Source organism: Periophthalmus magnuspinnatus, chromosome 4 (assembly GCF_009829125.3).
Source record: "Periophthalmus magnuspinnatus isolate fPerMag1 chromosome 4, fPerMag1.2.pri, whole genome shotgun sequence".
Classification (NCBI taxonomy): Eukaryota; Metazoa; Chordata; class Actinopteri; order Gobiiformes; family Gobiidae; genus Periophthalmus; species Periophthalmus magnuspinnatus.
The window spans coordinates 31,864,510-31,887,397 of NC_047129.1; the positions used below are offsets into that span (position 1 = coordinate 31,864,510).

The 22,888-nt window shown below is 38.6% G+C and overlaps 1 protein-coding gene across 2 annotated transcripts in view; it reads right to left on the reverse strand.

Annotated features, from left to right (window-relative positions):
• Nucleotides 1-833: 833 nt before the first annotated feature.
• The window catches only part of hps3 (HPS3 biogenesis of lysosomal organelles complex 2 subunit 1), a 34,603-nt gene continuing 12,548 nt past the window's right edge, over nt 834-22,888 (reverse strand). Inside the window, exons 15-25 of one of the 2 annotated variants that reach the window (XM_055221066.1) lie at nt 22,357-22,458; nt 21,218-21,326; nt 19,691-19,902; nt 14,596-14,773; nt 12,704-12,937; nt 11,344-11,541; nt 10,598-10,795; nt 10,419-10,523; nt 8,806-9,012; nt 4,232-4,319; nt 834-4,055 (exon numbers count right to left, since the gene is read on the reverse strand). In XM_055221066.1, the coding sequence (XP_055077041.1) occupies nt 3,928-4,055; nt 4,232-4,319; nt 8,806-9,012; nt 10,419-10,523; nt 10,598-10,795; nt 11,344-11,541; nt 12,704-12,937; nt 14,596-14,773; nt 19,691-19,902; nt 21,218-21,326; nt 22,357-22,458 (1,759 nt within the window). In that variant the 3' untranslated portion in view covers nt 834-3,927. The remainder of the gene's footprint in view (nt 4,056-4,231; nt 4,320-8,805; nt 9,013-10,418; nt 10,524-10,597; nt 10,796-11,343; nt 11,542-12,703; nt 12,938-14,595; nt 14,774-19,690; nt 19,903-21,217; nt 21,327-22,356; nt 22,459-22,888) is intronic. The other variant, XM_055221067.1, reaches the window with a different exon arrangement.

Below are 22,888 nucleotides of genomic sequence, written 5' to 3' on the forward strand. Positions count from 1 at the left end.
AATTCCGAGCTCTAAGCGCAGTTTCATCAGGCCAAGTTACAGTTAAGCTGTAACTTTTACAGTTAGCAGTTAGCTTTTACGCAGTTAGCTTTTTACAGTTAGCAGTTAGCTTTTACAGTTAGCAGTTAGCTTTTACGCAGTTAGCTTTTTACAGTTAGCAGTTAGCTTTTACAGTTAGCAGTTAGCTTTTACGCAGTTAGCTTTTACAGTTGGCAGTTAGACTTTTACAGTTACCTTTTTACAGTTAGCAGTTAGCTTTTACAGTTGGCAGTTAGCTTTTTACAGTTAGCAGTTAGCTTTTACAGTTAGCAGTTAGCTTTTACAGTTAGCTTTTACAGTTAGCTTTTACAGTTAGCAGTTAGATTTTTATGCAGTTAGCTTTTACAGTTAGCAGTTAGCTTTTACGCAGTTAGCTTTTACAGGTGGCAATTAGATTTTTACAGTTAGCTTTTACAGTTAGCAGTTAGCTTTTACAGTTGGCAGTTAGCTTTTTACAGTTAGCAGTTAGCTTTTTACAGTTAGCAGTTAGCTTTTACAGTTAGCAGTTAGCTTTTACAGTTAGCAGTTTGCTTTTACAGTTAGCAGTTAGATTTTTATGCAGTTAGCTTTTACAGTTAGCAGTTAGCTTTTACAGTTAGCAGTTAGCTTTTACAGTTAGCAGTTTGCTTTTACAGTTAGCAGTTAGATTTTTATGCAGTTAGCTTTTCCAGCTCTTCTGCGGGGTCCCAGAGGTGTCTTTAGTAACTGTTCAGTCTACTTTGTCAACTTTGTCACAGGGTTAATTTACATAAATAATTGAAGATAGATCAACTACATTTTTCAGTTTGCACATTTCTTTATTTGCTGCGTAAATCCAAACTTAAACCAAAGGACTGAGAGCCTTTTGAATGGTTTTATTAATAGATCTTAAAGCTTAAATAGGCTGAACCTTTGCCTCAGGGTGGATTCTTTGGGATTAGCGACAGGCGTGACTCAACTACGACTGACCTCATTAAGGATATAAAGTTTACTCGTCACACTTACACTTAATTAGTCCATTCAGATTAATATTACCGGTAGCTGCACCTTCAATTTTCTGACTCATTTCCTAGACGGAGACGGAAACAGTGTTTTTTTGGTACACTTAAGTCCGAAGAAGTAGGGTACGCTTAACTCTGAAGAAGTATGGTACGCTTAAAACGGAAGAAGTAGGGTACGCTTAAAAATGAAGAAGTAGGGCATGCTTAACTCCGAAATGAGTCATATGTTTTGAATGAGCAGCTGATCGTGTAAGACACAGTTACATAACGTACACTCTGTCTAATGATGCGGCGAAATGAAATGTTTAAGACGACAAACCTCAAACACAATGGACCTGTTAAAGTGTGAGAAAGTTCCGGTTCCATAGACACAACAACTGAAACAATAATTTAATAAACCATGTACTGTTTGTTAGTGTTTTTTTATTTTTAGGGCTGGATAATGGATAAAAAAAGATGATAATTTGTCTAAAAATGTGCATGTTAAAAGGTTGAGAATCACTAAATCATTCAATATGTTAAATGGAACAATGTTTTTTGGGGGTCAGTGTTTATCATGTGGAATTTTCTTTGCACAACTGGGACATTTTTGTTTATTTGTTGGTTTTATGTTAAGATTGAAGCTGTAAAAGTTTCAATTAATCACTTTACAGATGCAAACTAACAACTAAAGTGTTTTATTCTGCTGTTTATTTAATGCAGCTTATGGTTGTTGTTTTTTTACTAAATCGTACCTTTAGAATCGTTTTTGTGGTTTAAATCAGCAAATTCAGCAAGATATCGAACCTCAAAACATGTTATTGTGACAGGCTGAGTTAGTAGTTTTATTTAGAGACAAATCTATAAATGTTTCGTCCTTGTTGAATCATTATTTAAACCTACCGTATGTGCTTTAGTCTCATTTTAGACCAAGGTTTAGGTTTTAGTTTTAAGTGATAAAACCAAAACTTTTAGTTCAGTTTGAGTTTAAAACAGACAAAATGTCATTTTACTGAATGAGGCTGGAATTATGTTGGACATCGAGAACTAAACCAGGACTAAACCAGGACTAAACCAGGACTAAACCGGGACTAAACCGGGACTAAACCGGGACTAAACCGGGACTAAACTGGGACTAAACCAGGATTAAATCAGGACTAAACTGGGACTAAACCAGGATTAAACCAGGACTAAAGCAGAAACAAGTCAGGACTAAAGCAAGATTAAACATGGACTGAACCAGGACTAAACCAGGACTAAAGCAGAACCAAGCCAGGACTAAAGCAGGATTAAACCAGGACTAAACCAGAATTAAACCAGGATTAAACCAGGATTAAACCAGGACTAAAGCAGGACTAAACATGGACTGAACCAGGACTGAACCAGGACTAAACCAGGACTAAACCAGGACTAAACCAGGACTAAACCAGGACTAAACCAGGACTAAACCCGGTCTAAACATGTTGAATCAGTGTTTCAGTTTTGTGCAGTTAAAACCTGGGACATTCTTCCTGAAAATGTGACTCAGACCTCGACTTTGACAATGTTTAAATCCAGACTCAAAACTGTTCTGTTTATCTGTGCATGTGACTCAAAGGGTTTTATTCTGCACTTTTCTCTTTTAATGTTTATTTTATGATGATTATCTCTGTATTTGTTGCATTGTGATTGTAAAGTCTTTCTTATTCTGTAAAGCACTTTAAATCACTTCGTGTACAAATTGCGCTGTACAAATAAACTTGCCTTGGACGATAAGAAGCCAAATGTGAAGAGTGACAAGATAATCACTTCAGAGCTCCAAAGGTTCATCTTTGTGTCTAAAATGGCCTCCACAGACCCACCACAAACATCTCGATGCTTCTTGGTCCGTCTGCCATCACCAGGACGCTGTTTGATACTCAACTACTGATCGTGGCTCATTCAGTAGCACGTTTGCTAACTTGCTAATGTTTTAACACTGTTATCCACCGCTACCTTGAACACAAATAAATACAGTTTCACAACAAATCTCACAATCTTCAAAACAGCAGATGCATTTGACCTTGAACACAGACGTAAAGTAAAATAAAAAGTTGAATAAACACACTAAAAACCTTTATATACATTTGTGTGTGTGTATAACGACGGGCGAGGTCACTGCAGGTGAGCTCAGGTGAGAGGCTTCAAGGTGGAGGTGTGTTCAGCGGCTTCTATCTGCAGGTGAGCTCAGGCAGTGAGGTTCCTCTAGCTGCAGCTGTTTTCATGGGGCCTCTGTGTGCAGGTGTGTTCAGGTGAGAGGTTTCTAGCTGCAGGCGTGTACAGGTGCCTCAGGATGTGGTTGTATTCGGGGGATCTCTAGCTGCAGGTGAGCTCAGGCAATGGCGTTCCTCTAGCTGCAGCTGTTTTCATGGGGCCTCTGTGTGCAGGTGTGCTCAGGGTCCTCTGGTTGCAGGTGTATTTTAGACAGTGAGGTGCCTCTAGATGCAGGTGTGTTTAAGGGCCTCTAGCTGCAGATGAGGTTCCTTTAGCTGCAGTCGTTTTTATGGGGCCTCTCAGTGCAGGGGTGCTCAGATTTGAGGCTTCTAGGTGGAGCCGTGTTCAGGGTCCTTTAGCTACAGGTGAGTTCAAGCAGTGAGGCGCATCGGGGTGCGGGCGGGTTCGGACGGGAAGGTGTCTGCGGCTGCGAATGTGCTCAGGTGAGAGACTTGTAGCCGCAGGCGTGTACAGGTGCCTCTGGATGCAGTTGTGTTCAGGATCCTTTAGCTACAGGTGAGTTCAGGCTGGAAGGTGTCTGTGGCTGCAGGTGTGCTCAGGTGAGAAGCTTCTTGCTGCGGGCGTGTACAGGTGACTCTGGGTGGGGTTGCGTTTAGGGGCCTCTAGCTGCAGGTCCATTCAGGTGAAAGGATTCTAGGTGGAGGTGTGTTCAGGGTCCTCTAGCTGCAGGTGTATTTCAGGCGGTGAGGTGCCTCTGGCTGCAGGTGAGAAGGTGCGGAACAAAATACGCCGCGGTGCCGTCGTCCGGGATCAGCTCGAGGAACTCCGTCGGGCTCGTCTCCATAGAAACCACCACCAGCGTCTCTGTTGTCAGATCATTATGATTAAAACACGGGGACAACAAACACTATTATTATTACTATTACCGCCATATTGCAGTGGTACAGTTGCAATAGAATGACTTCTGTAGGTTAATATAATCTGTTTGTTGATGTTTTGACTAGCGTCTCTCGAGCGTACGTGAATACTCGTGACGGTACCTTGTAGAGCAGCCAATAGGATGCTGTTGTCCGTGGCCGCTCTGGTTCGGTTACATAGCTCTGGTAATAGTTTCTGCCACCACAAAGCCTGCAGAGAACAAACAATACTGCATGAACGGCTGCGATATGTGACATTTACACACATTTACACACTTTAAACTGTATTTTTCTTATTTATTTCCGTGATTATTTGCCTTCTAGAAACTACGAGTGACACGTACGGAATGGAATAAACAAAAAATAAACTCAAAATGACTCTGAACTCTTTGCTTTGGACCCTGGTTTGCACTTTTTTGACATTTCTTGACCATTTCAGGAGAATCATCAAGAAGCTCACTGAGAGAAACCACTGTTTGAGAAGAATTACTCGAGTTATTTCACTTTTTCATATCTCTTTTATCATATATTTAATGTCTTCTGTGTTTATTCAACATGTAGAAAGGACAGTGTCAAAGCTTTTGTCTGGTAGCGTCTGTAAAATAAACTTTAATGAGCTGCAGTTTTGAACCAGTTTCTATTGTTGGGCTATTTTAGATCAATATTGTGGTTTATAATTAACTGAGTTTAAAAGGCGTGTTCACAGTTGCCCTGGTTTACGCCTGATTTAAGGCATTAGACATTCAAAATGATCGTTCCCGCTTGTTTATTCTTTAATTTATGAATATTTGACGAAAGTATCTGCACTTTTAGCCAAAGTTTGATCCTAATTAAGTCCTATTTCATTCATTAATTACTCAGTTTTGGTAAAATAATAAATAAAACGCGCTCTGTACCAATTTTTTTCACATAGATTTAAGCAAAATGTGTGTTGTCCCAGTACAAATATATTGCATAAGCAGCTCTTGAAGTCAAAATCTAAAAAAACAAAACAATATTCTGTACTGTCTGCATCTAATTCTAAAGGGTTTTACTGTCCAGGAAGCATGAAGTGCACTGTTTGCATGCTAATTGTTGTTGCTAGCCTTAGTGCGACTGCAAAACTCCGCACTGGTCTCGAAAAGATATGAAAAAAACGTATTTATAAACTCACTGCAGGGAATAATTAAGATACTGCAAACTGTTTGGCGGTAAAAAAAAAAAAAGTACGGCTCCTTTAAATCTTAATACTTTTACCGATACGTGCGGGTTGTCTAACTGGAATTTCCCTTCCTCGTATTTCCGAACAGGTTAAACACTTTTCTACGCTCCAGAGATGACCTCGTTCGTCAGAGATGCCTCATTTAAAACACAATGTGGTTTTAAATGGGAAAATCCTGCGCTCAGACAATACCCGGCGTGTCTGAACGAGCACAGTTAATATCACAGTAACAACGTGCCCTTGGGTGTAATCTTTAAACAGCTTTCCTTATAGTGAACAGACAGACTGTGTTCGACTGGAAATCACTTTGAACTTTTTATTTATTTTGTCTGTTGTTTATTAAAAAGGTCTTAAATTACACAAAACGTGAGTCTTGTGAGGTTTAAGTCATGATATAACGCCGTTTCCTCGTCAAAAAACAGACCTGGAGTTGTGTTTTGTTTCATTCACGCATGTTTGAGTAACTCTTTATTATCATTCTGTCACATTTCCATAACTCAAAACGCTCCGTTCCACCTTGTGATGTCATCAGGTGGTAGTTTTCATGTTCACAGCTACATTTTACCTTTAGTTCAGGAGAGATTTTGGCAATTCCAGGAGCAGAAATGACCCAAATTATTCTAGAAATGAAGGTGTGTGGAGTTTAAAAACACAGCGAAGCACTTCCTGTGTTACCACATGATGACATCACAAAGTGGAACAGAGTTTTTTTCAGTTTGAGAGAAGAAATCAGCCTAAATGTGCAGGTATGTTTGTGTGTTAAACGTGTGCGAATGAAACAAAAAAACACAACTCCAGGTCTGTTTGTGACAAGGAAACGACATTAGAACATGGATCATTTTAATTTTTACATTTTTTTTTACTGCATTTTGTTTTTATTGAACATATATTGTGGTGTTCTAGTTAAATGTCTTGTTTTATCATTTTTTTTACGTTAACTGAAGTTCTCATGTCTTATTTTTCTATTGATGCTTCATTTTAATAAACTACACAATAGATTAAATTTAAATCGCATTAGGAAGTTTTGCAATTTGGCTGAAAAATTGTAGCAAAAAAGCTCGGGATTGTGACATTACACCTCCGTCTTTTTGTTTTTTGTTTTATTTATGAGGGGGGCAGGTTGAGGGGGCAGGGTTGGGGGGAGCGGGGTTGAGGGGGGCGGGGTTGAGGGGGGTGAGGTTGAGGGGGGCGAGGTCGAGGGGGCGGGGTCTTACAACGAGCTAATGTTTTATTATCGATCAGGTAAAATGAACGAATGAGTGAGTATAATTATGAAGTTAAAACTAGTTTTCACATTCAGTTTCAGGGTTGAGTCTCTATTGTCTTTTATTTTATTTATTATTTACTTCCTTTTCTTTTCTTCCCTTTTTATTTTCCTTCCTTTCCTTTTTTTCCTTCCTTCCTTTTCTTTTCCACGCCTCAAATTTTCAGCGAGCGCAATGATAAAGCTGGAGATTTTAAGATTGTTGTACGTATTTACCAGAAGTTTATCGGGTCGGTCTGTGTTTTCTTTTATCGTTTTCGCTAACACGGCTCGACGACGGTTTCGCTACTTCCGCAAACATGGCGGATTTCCATGGCAACAAGCTAATTCGATCCGAGACGGCGGTTGCTTTGGCGTTTCTCTTCGTTTCACCTGTTTTTGTTTGTCAATCATCACCTTGCGAAACGCTCTTCAACATCAGAAACAACTGCTCATACTGTACATTTTATATTCCTACATCAAAGTTTATTTCATGTACCTCATTTCAAAACACGCCTTTATTTTTATTTGATCATAGTTTATATTATTACTCACGGTTTTTACGTCGCACCGTAACGCCGAAGCAAGTTCCCGTTTTGACTTTTGTTCGCTGTCGCCGGCGATAAAAAACGATTTTGGTGAAGTGTTGACAGAGCAAACAGTACGGAACATTTAGTCCACGTGCAGTTTTCTTAAGGTGTGTTTATAAATCTCTAATCTGTGTCACTATGTGGGTTAAACCTGGGCTCAGTCTTCATAAAGCGAGAGGTGAGTCAACAGAATGACACGTAAACTCATTTGAGCAGCGTCGATACTAAAAAAGCCACACTCACGGGACAGAAATGAGCCTTTCCTGAGTATCTTTAGAATGATTTTGCGCTGAATCAGAACAAGTATAAGACACATAGACTAAGTTTACACCCGTGGAGCATTATGAACCTACTGGACACTGAGGGAATTACACAGATATAAATCCACATGGGAATAGAAAACAAAGTACAGTTGTCCCTCGCTACATGCTTTTTTTTATAGCGTGTGACTCTGAAGTGCTGTATGTTTGCAATTTGTTTTCTCCCCGACAAAACCCACAATGTCGATGAAACGTTCTGCACCGACAAAGACGCCGACGAAGGTTTGAACTTTGAGAGAGTTTAAACGAGAGAGAAATGTGAGAAAATGTTAACGCCTGTGTGAGAAAAGTGTATAAAGTGTGTGGTGAGGGGGTTTACAGACAAAAACATAGAGAATAATTGTAAAAAATAAAGCAGATACTTCGCGGATTTCGTCTTATCGTGGGTTATTTTTAGAACGTGACCCCCGCAATAAACGAGGGACCACTGTGTTACTATTTAATATTAAAAATCACAGTATATTGTCTAAAGAAAGTGTTTTTACTATCACTGTGGTATCAAGTCTTTCATTTTTATTACTGTTTTGAACAAAAATTATGCTGCTAATGTTGAATATTTAACTAACGTAGGATTTATTTTCTTATCACGTATGCAAGAATCTATTTTTTTCAGTCAATGCTTCCAAAATCAGCCGATACTAAAGCAGAAACTGAAAACAGGATTAATTTAACTCACAAATAACTGACTAATATCCGTTATGTTACTGTTATAGACCTGACAAGAAGCTAAAGAAAAGTTTTGTGTTATAAAAGCTCAAATATTATCGTTGTGGCTGAAAAAAATCAAACAAATATCCAAAACCAGCGCCTGTATCAATGCGTCTCTGTCAAATAGCACCTCATAGATCAAAACTAAACTATAGTGACAGGAGTTTCCAAATTAAAAACTGGGACACACCCGGGTTTTGATTGTTTGTATAAATAAAATTGTAAAAAGAGCAGGTTACATCACTCATTCTGCTTTGTGCCAGGTGTCAGTCATAATCCGAGGGACTTTTGTCAGTGCATTTTTGCCTTATGCTCATTTTAAAGCTTGTTTTTTTAATATTTTAGTTAAATAAATCATAATACGTTGGCCTCTTTACTGCTGGTGGGTGTCAAATTGGTTCAAAATAGGCACATCTTGGTCATTTCTCGAATAAAAATGGGACAAATGAATGTTTTTCTTTGATAAATCTGCTGGGACAGAGGACACCGGGCTAAAAATTGGGACTGTCCCGGGTGTAAAAGGGCCGTCCTGTCGCTCTAAACTAAACCTAAGTGTGACAAAAACAACACAGACGGACTAAATTACACACAATTATAACAAATTGACAGTAAAATAATTAAAATCAAAGCCTCACCATGTGTCTGTCTTGCAGGTGGTGGTTGGCGTAGGCGATTATGGCTTGAGGACAGTGATCCAGCAGCTTCTCGATGCTGCTGTTGTAGTGCCCCCTCCTGGTGGCGCAGAGCAGGTGCAGGCTGAAGCCCCACAGCGTTTCCTCTGAGATCTGCTCCAGGAGAGGGACGACGGACGGGATGGAGAGAGACGGGCCGCACAGGAGAGACTGAGGCACAATCACACGTTAAGATCATACCAGGGTTAGGTATAGAGTTTTTTTGAAAATCAGAATAACAGCAACAATATTAATAAATAAAATATGAATGGTAAAATGAATGATAGTAATAATGATAATAATGATAACAATAATAATAATAATAAAAATAATAAAAAATAATAATAATAACAATAATAACAATAATGATATAATAATAATAATAATAATAATAATAATAATAATAATAATAATAATAATAATAATAATAATAATAATAATAATAATAATAATAATAATAAAAGAAGAAAGAAGAGGAAGAAGAAGTATAAGAAGTATAAAATATTATGTGTGTCAACCTGGTATGTGTAAAAAAAAAAGAAGATAAACTGATCAGAATGAGAGCAGCGGTTAAAACGGCTTGAAGTGCTAATAATGGTGGCGAGAGTGCATACCATAATGTATTATTAATAGTTAATTATGCAGAAATGAAGAGTCGTCTATGTCATAAAAATATACAAAAAAGAAAAACAAAATATATATATATAAAACTTAACAAAATAACAATTGGGCTCAGTTTAATAGACGGGGACGACCACAAGTAAGATTTGAAATACACCACTGGCCTTCACCAAACACAACACCTAATTTTTTATTATTATTATTATTATTATTATTATTATTATTATTAATTTTTTTGCATTTTTATTTTTAGTTACTTTTTGATATTATTATTTTTTTATTATTTTATTTTATTTTTTTTTTCTCTTTTCTTCCTTCCCATCTATTTTCTCTATACCTTCCTTTGTCACTTACGAATGACTAATACTATCACTCTCCTCTCCCCCCTCCAAAATCACGGAAATGTCACACACACAGGTACACGTACACACACACACACACACACACATTTGTCACATACAATTGTAAATAGCTGTTACGTTCACAAACCATGTTATGTCTTGTACGTTCGTATGTAGATCATATGAGGGAGTGTACGGTTAATTATGGTTCTTGACCCAAAAAAGTAGAAGTTAGTGGATGAGTGTGATATAAAAATAGATACAAATACAACATTAAAATATATACCAGACGTCTTAAAGCTGGAGTACTCGGTTTTTTAACTGTGGAAGGATTAGGGCAGTAGTTTAAATTGTCGCTAGTATTTATGTTTACAGCTTTACAACAACTTTTTTTCAGATGGCACACGGCAAACACGGTCCTAACTCTTTCTTACGTGTAAAAAATGCATTACTTTCCACAGCAGTTTGAGTTTGAACAAAAATACAGCCAAAATGGTGGTAATTTCATGCATTTTCACGAAAAATACATAAGATTGTTAAAGATTTATGGACACACAGATGACTACAACATCAATATCTGAACATTCTGAAACCCAGCAATTCCAAACTAATTACCTGAAGTTTTTGCAGCGCCTCCTGGTGTTGAGAATTGGTAATGTGAATGGGGCAGAGGACAGTGAGCCAGGGATACAGCGCCCCGTAGTGTGAACAGGACCCGATCTAGAGTGAATTAACACATTATGAAGTTTAAAATCACGGGTTTAGAGCGGTCACGTGACGCAGCGGCGGTGTACCAGATCGTCGGCACTCTTCAGGGACCGTTTGCCCAGGCCGGAGTGGGACAGTCTGGGGTCGGGGTTGGTGCGAGTGAGTCTGTCGATGTAGACGGAGGCCACTCTGAACAGAAGCTCCTGGATCACCGGCTCCTGCGAAGACGCCATCAGCATCCCCTCCCAGAAGTCCACCTGCAGACAGCTCTCACAGCCCAGCTCCTGCACACACACACACACACACACGCACACAAACACACAAACACACACACAAGTCAGCGGATGTGGGTACTACTCAGCTACATTTACATTGTCCTGTTCTAGCAGCACTTTTACTCCTAATTTAGTACCGTATTTTCTGGAGTATAAGTCGCACCAGCCAAAAAAAATGCATAATAACTGAGAAAAAAAACATATTTCACACATAAATAAGACGCACCCCTGGCCAAACTATGAAAAAAGTGCAACTAATAGTCCGGAAAATACGGTAATATTTTTATTGAAGTAACAGTACTACGTTTTGGTTACTTTTTCCTGCAATCTACAACTCAGCTCTTCAAAATATCGCAATACATGTGGTACTGCCAGTTGTGAAAAACGCTGATAAACTCATCGCGGTGGATAAATATGAGTATGCTTGTAATAACTTTGGACCACTCATTTGTATGTTTTTAAGTCCATAAAAATCTAGTACTGCATCGTTAATATTCCATACCTCCGTAACATCTTTTTTGCGATTTGCTGGCGAGTTTAAAAATATATTTACACACCTTAAACACATGGTCGGCCTGCTCCAGTTTGAGTTTGCTGTTCTCGTGCAGAGCCACCAGAGCTGCCACCAGGAGCCCGGGCTGAGAGCGACCCAGCTCCGAGGCCAGGGCTGTGGGTCGGACCAGTGCGTTCTGGGCCCCTCCGGCTCCGTGTAACAGCAGCAGCGGCTCCTCTATGAACCCGTACACGAGAAGCATCTGGAAGAAACAATAATACATACATGCTTTTTTTGTTCAGACAAATTTGCATAAACGTTGGATCGCAGTGTGACTCTGAAGTGCTGTATGTTTGCGATTTGTTTTCTCCCCGACAAAACCCACAATGTCGATGAAACAATGTCGTTCTGCACCGACAAAGACGCCGACGAAGGTTTGAACTTTGTGTTTAAACGAGAGAAATGTGAGAAAATGTTAACGTCTGTGTGAGAAAAGTGTATAAAGTGTGTGGTGAGGGGTTTTACAGACAAAAACATATATATCATATTTTCCGGACTATAACTTGCACTTTTTTTCATAGTTTGGCCGAGGATACTCAGATGTGATTGTGAAAAATATGTTTTTTCTTCATTTTTTGGCTGGTGCAACTTATAACTTATAAAATACGTTAATAACTGTAAAAAAAAATAAAGCTGACACTTCGCAGATTTCGCCTATTGCAGGTTATTTTGCAAGTTTTCTCCCCGACAAAACCCACAATGTCGATGAAACGTTCTGCACCGACAAAGACGCTGACGAAGGTTTGAACTTTGAGAGAGTTTAAACGAGAGAGAAATGTGAGAAAATGTTAACGCCTGTGTGAGAAAAGTGTATAAAGTGCGCGGTGAGGGGTTTTACAGACAAAAACATAGAGAATAATTGTTAAAAATAAAGCTGATAGTTCGCGGATTTCGTCTATTGCGGGTTATTTTTAGAACGTGACCCCCGCGATAAACGAGGGACCACTGTAAAAACGCAAAAACGCAATATCTGGCCATGGTTAAAGAGGGACTATTGTGCTTGTATAGTATAATCTATGACACCTGTGGATCATTATGTTAGAATTTGCACATTTTAAACCACAATATTCATCTAAAATCATGAATAAAATGATAAAAGAAACAAGTCTGTGTTAGAAAACTGCGGTGTCCAACGGGAGCTGACGTCGCCATAAACATCATCGCAACAAAGACCAATTTTTTTTTTTAAATTTGTACAAAAACGACTACGCGACGCATGAACAGACTCCTTGAATCTAAATACAACTTTGAGTAAACTAAAGATGAAGGAACAAAAGCTCATTTAAGTTTTCTTTAAAGCCGCACTATGTAACGTTTCTAGCCGACCTGCTCGTCTCAGGGGAAAAAAACGCATCATCGCTCACCTCGGAGTGCCTGTCCATCAGCTGCCTGTACTGCGCCCTGTCGTCCAGTCGCAGCGCTAACGTCGCCATGGCGATGGTGAGGGTGACCGAAACGCCCACGCTGTCCTCCAGGTGCCCGAGGATCGCCAGGGTCCGGGCCGGGCTGACGTGGACCATGATGGGGCTGGAGCACACGCCCACCAGCTGCGAGGGCTCCGATTGGCTGAAGATGTCTATGACCTCATCCGCAGCTTCCTGTTTGGACATGAAACAATTTACAGACTTTTTTTTTTTCTTTTTTTAGCCATAAAAATCATGTTCAAGGAGGTATCAACATTTACTTTTGCCCTGTTTAACACAACTACCTCTATTTTACAAATCCATCCTTATTTTTCCATTGATGGATCAAATAAATGTGTAATACCAGTTTAAGTAGAAGAAAAACATAAAAACGAATGTACTTTTGAGTAACTTTTATGCAAGCAAACACTGAAAAAAAATATCTGGCCAGCTCAGAAACACTTTAAATTACATATATGAACAATAATCAACATTTACACAAGAGATTATGCAGATTGTACTTAAGGTTAGGTTTTTACAGCCCGTACTATAAAAAAATGTCAGTCGTTTATGCAGCTAAGAAATTGATTTGGCCAGGTTATATTTTTGGAACGTCCACTAAAGAATATTTGAAGTTCTGCAGCTTTTGAGTTTGTAATTTTTGGTAAAATAAGTAACATATTTAAAGAGCCCCATGCCTCCGCTTTGAGACGCCGTTTGGATTTACACGAGAGCACAGTTGGTTGCGGAGTTACGGTAATGGAAAGTCCGCAATCGGCGGCGATAGCATCCGACGCTATAGGATTAGTTAAAAAAGTTTTATCTATTTGCACATTTCATACAATAGATTTTATTTGTAATATTTTTGAATATTTAGTTCAATCCTATCGTCTAAACTTTGATTTTCTGTCTATGTGATGTTTGGAAAGTGCATTTTGTTCACTAAATAGTCGTTTATATCCGGTTTAGTCAGAAGTTTACCTCTATTTAGATGTATTTTAATCTATTTTAACCATTTTTGACAGGTGCCAGATACTTGTTTTTCTCCCTGGAGATGTTATTGCTTTGCCTGGAAGGTTACACAGTATGACATTATTAAATTACGGGAGAGTCGGGAGGGTCGGGAGAGTCTGGAGGGTCTGGAGGGTCGGGAGGGTCGGGAGAGTCGGGAGAGTCTGGAGGGTCGGGAGAGTCGGGAGAGTCGGGAGAGTCGGGAGAGTCGGGACAGTCAGAGAGTCGGAGAGTCTGGACAGTCGGAGAGTCTGGAGGGTCGGGAGAGTCGGGAGAGTCTGGAGGGTCGGGAGAGTCGGGAGAGTCGGGAGAGTCGGGAGAGTCGGGAGAGTCCGGACAGTCAGAGAGTCGGAGAGTCTGGACAGTCGGAGAGTCTGGAGGGTCGGGAGAGTCGGGAGAGTCTGGAGGGTCGGGAGAGTCTGGACAGTCGGAGAATTGGGAGAGTCTGGAGGGTCGGGGAGTCGGGAGAGTCGGGAGAGTAGGAGAGTCTGGACAGTCAGAGAGTCTGGAGGGTCGGGAGAGTCGTGAGAGTCTGGACAGTCTGGACAGTCAGAGAATCGGGAGAGTCGGAGAGTCTGGACAGTCTGGACAGTCAGAGAATCGGGAGAGTCGGAGAGTCTGGACAGTCGGAGAGTCTGGACAGTCGGAGAGTCGGAGAGTCGGAAGGGTCGGGAGAGTCTGGAGGGTCGGGGGAGTCTGAAGGGTCGGGAGAGTTGGGTGTTTTGTTGTTATAAAAAAGTACTACAAATGCAAAGCAGTGACATATCCTTGGAGACAGGGTGGTAAAGATGCTGCGTAGTGCACAGTTATGACGAGATTCTGTTTTTTTCTTGAATCTAAACCTGGTCGAGGGTCTGCTGCGTCTCCTCCAGGAGGTAGTGCTTGAGGTAGAAGAGGAACCCGGGGCCGTAGGAGCGCGGGCTGCTCGGGCGCGGCTGGTTTCGGGCCATGACCTCCGGGATGGACAAACCGGACATCCTGTAGTAGGGCAGGGCCAGGTGGCAGTCCTTCTGATTCCCCCTGAAAACACAGAAGATGTGGGCAGTACTCAGCTACTTTTACATTGTCCTGTTCTAGCAGCATACTTTTACTCCTATTTAAGTAATATTTTAATTTAAGTAACAGTACTAAGTTTCGGTTACTCTTCTCTGCAAGTTCTTCAAAATATCGCAGTAAATGTGGTACCTCCAATTGTGAAAAACGCTGATAAACTCATCACTGTGAATAATCAGTTTGTTTGTAATGCATTAAAAAAACTGAGGAATAACTTTGGACCACTGCAAACCGTCTAAAAAGAACTAATTCTGTTTTTCTGTACCTCCATAACGTTTTGCTATTTGCTGGCTAGTTTGGAAAAAATGTATTTACACACCTTTAAATACATGTATAAAGTATAATGGTCTTATTCAGCCCCGCCCACTTTTTTCGGTAAATGCAACTAAACCGCACTTTCTTTATAGTAGAAGTGGAAATCCCGTTCCTTTCAATGAAGAATTTGGGCAAAGTTTCAGCGCTAAAATATTGTATAAACTAGGTTGGTTTGTGTCAAATGTTCAATGTTCACGTGTGACGACAAGTCAAAACTGCAACGATTCTCCGGAAAACTTTAAAACCGCTAATGGAGTCCTTGTAGAACAGATGAGCTGTCAAGATCGGCAGCTCCAAACAAAATAAAACAACTCAAATGACGATGGCGGCGCCCACGGCCACTGCTGGAATAAGGTGAAAACAGGACTCTTTAAGACGTAGCAATAATAGTAAGTCCCATGTGAGTTTGAAAGTACTAAATACAGGTGGGTTGCTAATAACGACACCATTTTGATCTAAAACATATGTCAAACTCAGGCACGGGGGCCAAATCCGGCTCGCTGTGTAGTTAAATTTGGTCCATGAGATCATATCAAATGTGCATTAGAGCTGGCCCGCCGGTGTATAGCGCCACTAATACTACAAATCCCAGAATGCTTTGCTAGTACGATGCAGTCGAGGCCCTCCTTTTCTGTTGACGCTCATTAGCGACAAAGCTACTGGTCACCGCGGCTAAACTAATTGCTACAGAGAGAAGCATCATTTATTTTTTCTATTTAAATGAGAAATGAACACGACTGATGTGTCTTTTATTTCAAATGTTATTTCTCATATGTTTGTATTATTAAGCTTGAGTTATTCCTTATTTTCTGTTTAAGCAAAACTAAAGTAATCTGAAGACCTTTTTATTTAGAAAAGCTAAAGTTGATTTTTTTTCGCATTTAACAATTATTGGTTTAAAGTTCTTGTTTTAATGTTGCACTCTGAGATTCTATGGAATGAAGAGTGCATTATAAATTAAATAAATAAATTAAATAAATAAACATAAATGATTTATTTATGTATGTATTTATTGATCCATCCATTCATTCACATTATTATTATTATTATTGTTATTATTATTGTTATTATTATTGTTATTATTATTATTATTATTATTATTATTATTATTATTATTATTATTACATTATTTTATTATTATTATTTTTATTTCTTTTTTTTTTGTTTCCATATGAAAAGGTTAAACGTTACATATCAGGTGCAGTAAATTTTTTTTAATATTAAATTTGTCCTGTGAATTTGACTGAGTTTTTAATTTTGTCCCACTGTTTGAGTTTGACATCCCTGACCTAAATCTGTTTTGTCCCAGCTCACTGTAAGAATGACACCGATAAAACTAAAACCAGCCTCGTGGCCAGACTCCACGGTGTCTGAAGCCTGTGCCATCCATTCAAATCCAGTCTGTTTGATTTGCATCGTGTCTGTCTATACTGAGAATAAAGGATGTGCCAAGGACGACACAGTCAAATAATCAGACTCTTTTACATAGATAAAGGTTAATCTATCAGTACATGGGGGTGTGTGCGTCCAGAAACAACTTTATAAACAGTGTAGATTACACTGAGGAGAAGAACAATGTCAGTTTCATTTGAATATTAGAATATGAAGCTTAAACAAATCATTTAATTCAAGTCTTAATGGAAGATAGGGGTGGGATTTAATATGTTTTCTTCTTCCCACTCCTTTTTAAAATTATATAAGGACTAATTTGTGAAATGTACTTTAAGTGTATGAAATAAAAATAAATAAATAAAAATAAAATTAAAATTAAAAAAATAAATTAAAATTAAATTAAAATTTAAATAAAATAAAATAAAAATAAATAAATAAAATAAAAATATATATAATATAATATATTATATTATATAAGGGGTTTAGGAGGCAAAGGGAAGGCATCTGGCATAATCTGTCAAATCACAATAAACAATCAAAAGAAGTAAAATTGCCAATTTAGCAAGTCAATGAAAGTGAACAAACATTTTCGCTAGCTGATAACTTCATTATAATGTGAAAAATCATCGGGCTGCTAAAGATCTGACACACAAATAAAGTGTTTTGCATATTATTACATGGAGCTTATCTCTTTGTTTCATGGACATGATCAGATTTAGCGTCAAAAGCATCAATATTTCACATTTTGGAGTTATTGTGCTAAAGAACAGATAGTATGGTTTCTTTGAGTACATTTGCTTTGGTATTTTATATTTTAAAACTTAAAATAAATGCATAAAACCAGACATTATTTTACAACTTGAGAGCTCCTCATACTTGAACCTGGTGTATGGCTCCATCTAGTGGCAATAAAGGGAATTACTATGAGAAAAAAAAAAAATCATCTTAACTAATAACAAACATGCCCCGACATGGGGCCCATATTGTTTCCTCGTCACAAACAGACCTGGAGTTGTGTTTTTTTGTTTCATTCACACATGTTTAACACACAAACAAACCTGCAGATTTAGGCCGAGTTCTTCTCTCAAACTGAAAACACTCTGTTCCACCTTGTGATGTCATCGTGTGGTGATACAGGAAGTGCTCCACTGCGTTTTTAAACTCCACACACCTTCATTTCTAGAATCATTTGGATCATTTCAGTCCTGGAACTGACAATCTCTACTGAACTAAAGGTAAAATGTAGCTGTTAACTTAAAACTAAAACTACCACTTGATGACATCACAAGGTGGAACAGAGCATTTCGAGCTTTGGAGATGTTACAGACTAATAATAAAGTGTTACTCAAACAAGCGTGAATGAAACAAAACACAACTCCAGGCGTGTTTTTGAGGAGGAAACAACATTAGAACGTGCTTTAAAGCTCACAAGAATCAATTTTGTTGTTTAATTTAAGCACGCAGCTGTAACGAACGTGACTTGACAAGAGAAATGCTTAAATGTTTTTTAACAGACTTAAAAAAAACGTGCAGGGTTTCAACTTGCGACACAACAAAAGGATTACTAAATGATGCTAAATGCTACTCCAGGTATGTTTTGGATGAGGGACCAACGTTGTAACATGGTTTAAATGTCAAAAAATCTAAAAAAAACAGCTTTATGTTGATGTAAATTCTATGTTCTGAGACGTGTGAATTTATACTGGACAAAGGAGGGACTGACTCAAGAAACCTGCCCTTGACACGTTTTCAGTTGTGGGTTGTTCTGCTCCGTTTCCCTCTGCCTCCCTCACGGTATAAACAAAACAATCTGACCTTTTGTCAACCCTCTCCAGTCTCAACTCATATTTGTTTATACATTAATTACTTAAAGTGGCAGTATCCCTTTTCTTTTCACGTGATAAAGTTAAATTTGTTTTACCCCAGCACAGATACATCGTAAAGCACATTTTAGGGTCAAAATAAAACCGATTGTGTGCTGTCTGCATTCAATTATAAAGAAAAACAGGAAGTTAGCATGTTGTTAGCATTACCGTGATGACAAAATTCCACTTCCTCTAAAAGTTACTTGTGAAAAGTGCTTATAAACTCATCGTGGTGAATAATTAGGATACTATGAATGCTCTCAACAGTTTAAAATTAAATAGTTCAGTTTTTCAGGTTTTTATGAATGAATGAATGAATTTTGGTTATTTACGTTTTTGACAAAGACAAAACAAAACATTTTCTTCATTAATTGCAACTAAAAAAGGACTGAGCTGAAGCGGCGTGTTTATGTAAGAACATCCTGATCAATGCATAACTCCACATACATACAATGACACAACAAAATCCATTTACTTCACATGTGTCAAACTCAAGGCCCGTGGGCAAAATATGGTCCGTCGTGTCATTTTATGTGGCCCGCAACAAAGTAAATTAAAAGGTATGACTGTCTTAAAATGTCAGTTTATCAGGAGATACACAGTTAAACAGACATTTTTTTCATGGCTATGCAAATTCACACATGATATTTGTAACTTGAATAAGTAATAAATATAGAAACGGTTAATTAACAAGATTAAAAAGTAGTTGCATTTATTTTACATTAAATTTGGTTACATTTAGTGATATTTATCTTACAGTTACATCTGGCCCTTTGAGAGCGGCCATTTTGTTGATGTGGCCCTCTGTGAAAACCCCTGACTTAAATCAATATATCTATGAATGAATGCATGTTTTATTTATTTATTTTTTTATTTAGACAGTTTTAATTCACTTAAATTCCTCACAGAGCTCATTCCAACAGCTTATTCCTCAAACAGACACATCTTTGCTTCACACTAGTTTATTTTGCTACATTAAAACCGAAGCAAACCTCTTAAATTAAAACGACCATTTCTTAATTTAAAGAAGGACTGAATTCGTACGGGAATATCTTCATTCACAACGCAAAACAGAACTGTCAAAATGTTTTACTTAACTATGTCTGTAAATTTTAACATATTAAATTGTATAAATAGTTCATTAGTAAGATCACGGAATCCTGCTTTATTAATTACTCTTATTGTTGATTGTTTTGTTTTGTCTTTTTCAAAATAAATGTAAACGACCAAAATAAAAACAGTACAAATCAGGTACAGCGTCTTTAAAATGCACGTGTATTTCGTTTAAAGTTTCGTTTAACGTCGCTGTTACCTGCTGAAACAATCTCCCAGGTGAGCGCAGTTCTCCCGGAGCGCTGCCTCTAGCTCCGCCCTCTCCCCCGTCTGCAGCTCCGCCCCCTCCCCTCTCTCCAGGTGAGCGCAGGTGAGCAGAGACGCCCGCAGCAGCAGGTGGGCTTCACTCAGCAGGTGTCGGAGGCTCTGGGCCTGGGGGTTGGCTTCTGAGTAGCTCTGGCTGTATTCAACCTGACACAGAAACAACACGAGTTTATTCCTCGAGGTTAAGTATTTGTGAGCTTTAGACAAACAATTTCTAACGGATTTGAAGGACTTTGTGAGGACCTTTCCCCATTCAAATGATATAATACTTTCATTTGAGCTGCTTAATTGCTAATTGGGGGTGAATTCAAGAAAAAAACGGTACATCTAGAGTGAGAGTTTTTTTTAGGAGAATATAGGTATAAACGTCCTTCTGTTTTGAGCCCAAATACACTGACTGTATCTTTATCTTATTGAACTGAACATATATTTTGTTTGATTTGTTGATTCTTGAGTTTAAAGTTTTTGTTTTGTTGCAGTTCAAACGTCCACTTGCCTGTAGCAGTGGAGATAATGGGTGTGTCATTGAATTCCTCAGCTGTAAATCCCAAAAGATGTTTTTAGAAGCTAAATCAGGACTCAGCTAAATCGGAGTAGTAAGTACAACCAAATATGTACAGTGCCCTTTGAAATATAATGTACATAATATAATATAACATTTTTAACAGGAAATAAAAAACATGAACACATCGCTCCAGTTCTTGCATCTTTGCACTGGCTCCCTGTTCATTTTAGAATAGATTTTAAGATTTTATTGTTTGTTTTTAAAGCTTTGAATGGACTGGCCCCAGATCACATCTCGGACCTCATCCAAATTTATACTCCGGCGCACACTGAGGTCCGAGGTCTGAGGTCCAGCTCCAGCTCGTGGTGCCTTAAAACCAGAGGAGACGGAGCCTTGTCTGTGGCTCGTCCAAAGCTCTGGAATGTTCTGCCTCGTCACGTCAAAACAGCGCCCCCTGTGGAGAGTTTTAAGTCTCGTCTTAGACCCACTTTTACTCTGTGGCGTTTAACTCTGCGTGAGTCGTATGATCCTCTGTCTTTTATTGATTTGTTCTTTTTGATTTGCTTGTTTTATTAGGTTTTTATTGTTTTATTGGTAATTGTTTTATTGCTTTTATATACATATTTATGATTTTAATTTTGCTATTTGATTCTAGTCTAAATGTTGATTTACTTAATTAGTTGTTTTTATTTATAACGTATTTGTGCAGCACTTTGGAAACTGCATTTGTTTGTGAAACGTGCTATTTAAATAAAGTGGATTATATTGGATTGGATAAAATGAGCAAAGACAACCAAAATATAGTAAAGTCTTGTGCTTTACAAATAGGCTGCGATATGAATTAACAAATCAGAATCACAATCTGCATAAACACAGTGATGCAAAGGGTAAAGTTTAATAGAAAATAAAAGTTAAAAATACTAAAACTGCATATATTTGTCTGTTTGTGTGAGTTACCATCTCCTGATACAGCGTGAGGGGGGGCACAGTGTTGACCACATAGATGTTCCAGCCGTGTCCGACAGCACTGGGCTCTTTGGGCGTAGACACGGCCCACTTCCTGGTCCTGAGGTCAAAGGTCAAACAAAGAGAATCCGATATGAACACAAACGCTGTACGGACCGGCGCGAAGCTTCGACCGAACACGGAGCCAAGTTAGTCATTCAAAGTTGTTAAAGATACTCGTCAACACTGGAACAAAAGCAGGAGTTAGCGCCTAGCACGGGTCAAATACATAAAGTACGACTGTGAAAAGCAGATAAAACAATCTAAAATCTAAAACTAATCAATACTATATTAAGTTTAAAACCATAAACTGTATAAAGAAGTGGACTACGTGAGTGCGACGTCACCCACAGCGTAATCGAGGCTAGAGCGGTCAAAAGGGCAAATTTGGGAGCGACCTCGGGGAAAAGAAAGCGCCCGATTCGTCTGTTATTAATGTTCATATTTGGATTAACAGACACAGTAGTGAAATAAAAACCCCAGGATCATGTAGAGCGGGTTAATACGAACATTTTAAGACCAAAACGACGGAGTCTGACAGCAGCAGGTAGAGAGAGACGGGTGGCAGTTTTTCTATAGAAAGTGAATTGGAGCCAGAAGTGTGTCCATGATCACTTCCTGTATGTACCACAGTGGCTACCAGGTTAGCTACGTCCATTTATATGATCAAAACTAAATATCTGAGGAAGTATCAGTACTATTAAAATTATATTAACAGGACAAAATGTGACCAAATGTGGCATAATAAAAAATTAAACATAACATTTTAAACATTTATAGCATTTTTAGCATCACTACAAATATCTTAAGGTGAAGGGGCGGGGTTTGCATCTTCATAAATGTTTTCACATTAGTTACTGAGTTAAAACACTCCACACCAGACGGTTAGACGACGGGTTAAATCATCTAGAGTTAGGAGCTAAAAAGGGAAACGACGTCACCGTTAAAACTGAGCTGCACAAAACATCGATTTAGAAAAAGAAAATTTTAAAAAAAAGTCACTGTTGGTTTGAGTTTGCAGCTTGGTTTGTAGGTGACAGCGGGGTATGGCGGCGGAGGGGGCGGGGACACGGGGGTGGGGGCTGTCTTACAAAAGGGGGCGTGACAGGAGGCTCTCCAGGGCTGGGGAGGTTGTGGGGTCAATTCCCACTGCCATGAAAATACCAGCCAGCGTGGTGTGCTCTTTCAACTCACTAAAACCACAACACAGTGAAGGATGGACATGAAGGTTAAAGCTCCACTGCGGAACATAGATTTTGGAGGAGGTTTGTCTCCATGGAGATGTTATTGCTTAAGCCTGGAATGTTCTGCAGTATGGCATTTATCAAATCTACCACGATTTATTCATTACTGTCTTACAATGAAGGCGGATCGTTTCTCAATTGGTATAAAATCAAATTTGGTCTAGTAGCGCCACCTGTTTGTCTTTATTAACATAGCAAGTGTAACAGACTCATTTTCACAGAGGGCCACATCAGCAAAATGGCTGCTTTCAAAGGACCAGATGTAAATGTAAGACAGTATAAATGTAGTAAATATAAGCAAATGTAATGTAAAATAAATGTAACTACTTTTTTTATCTTGTTAATTAACCGTTTCTGTATTTATTACTTTTTCACGTTA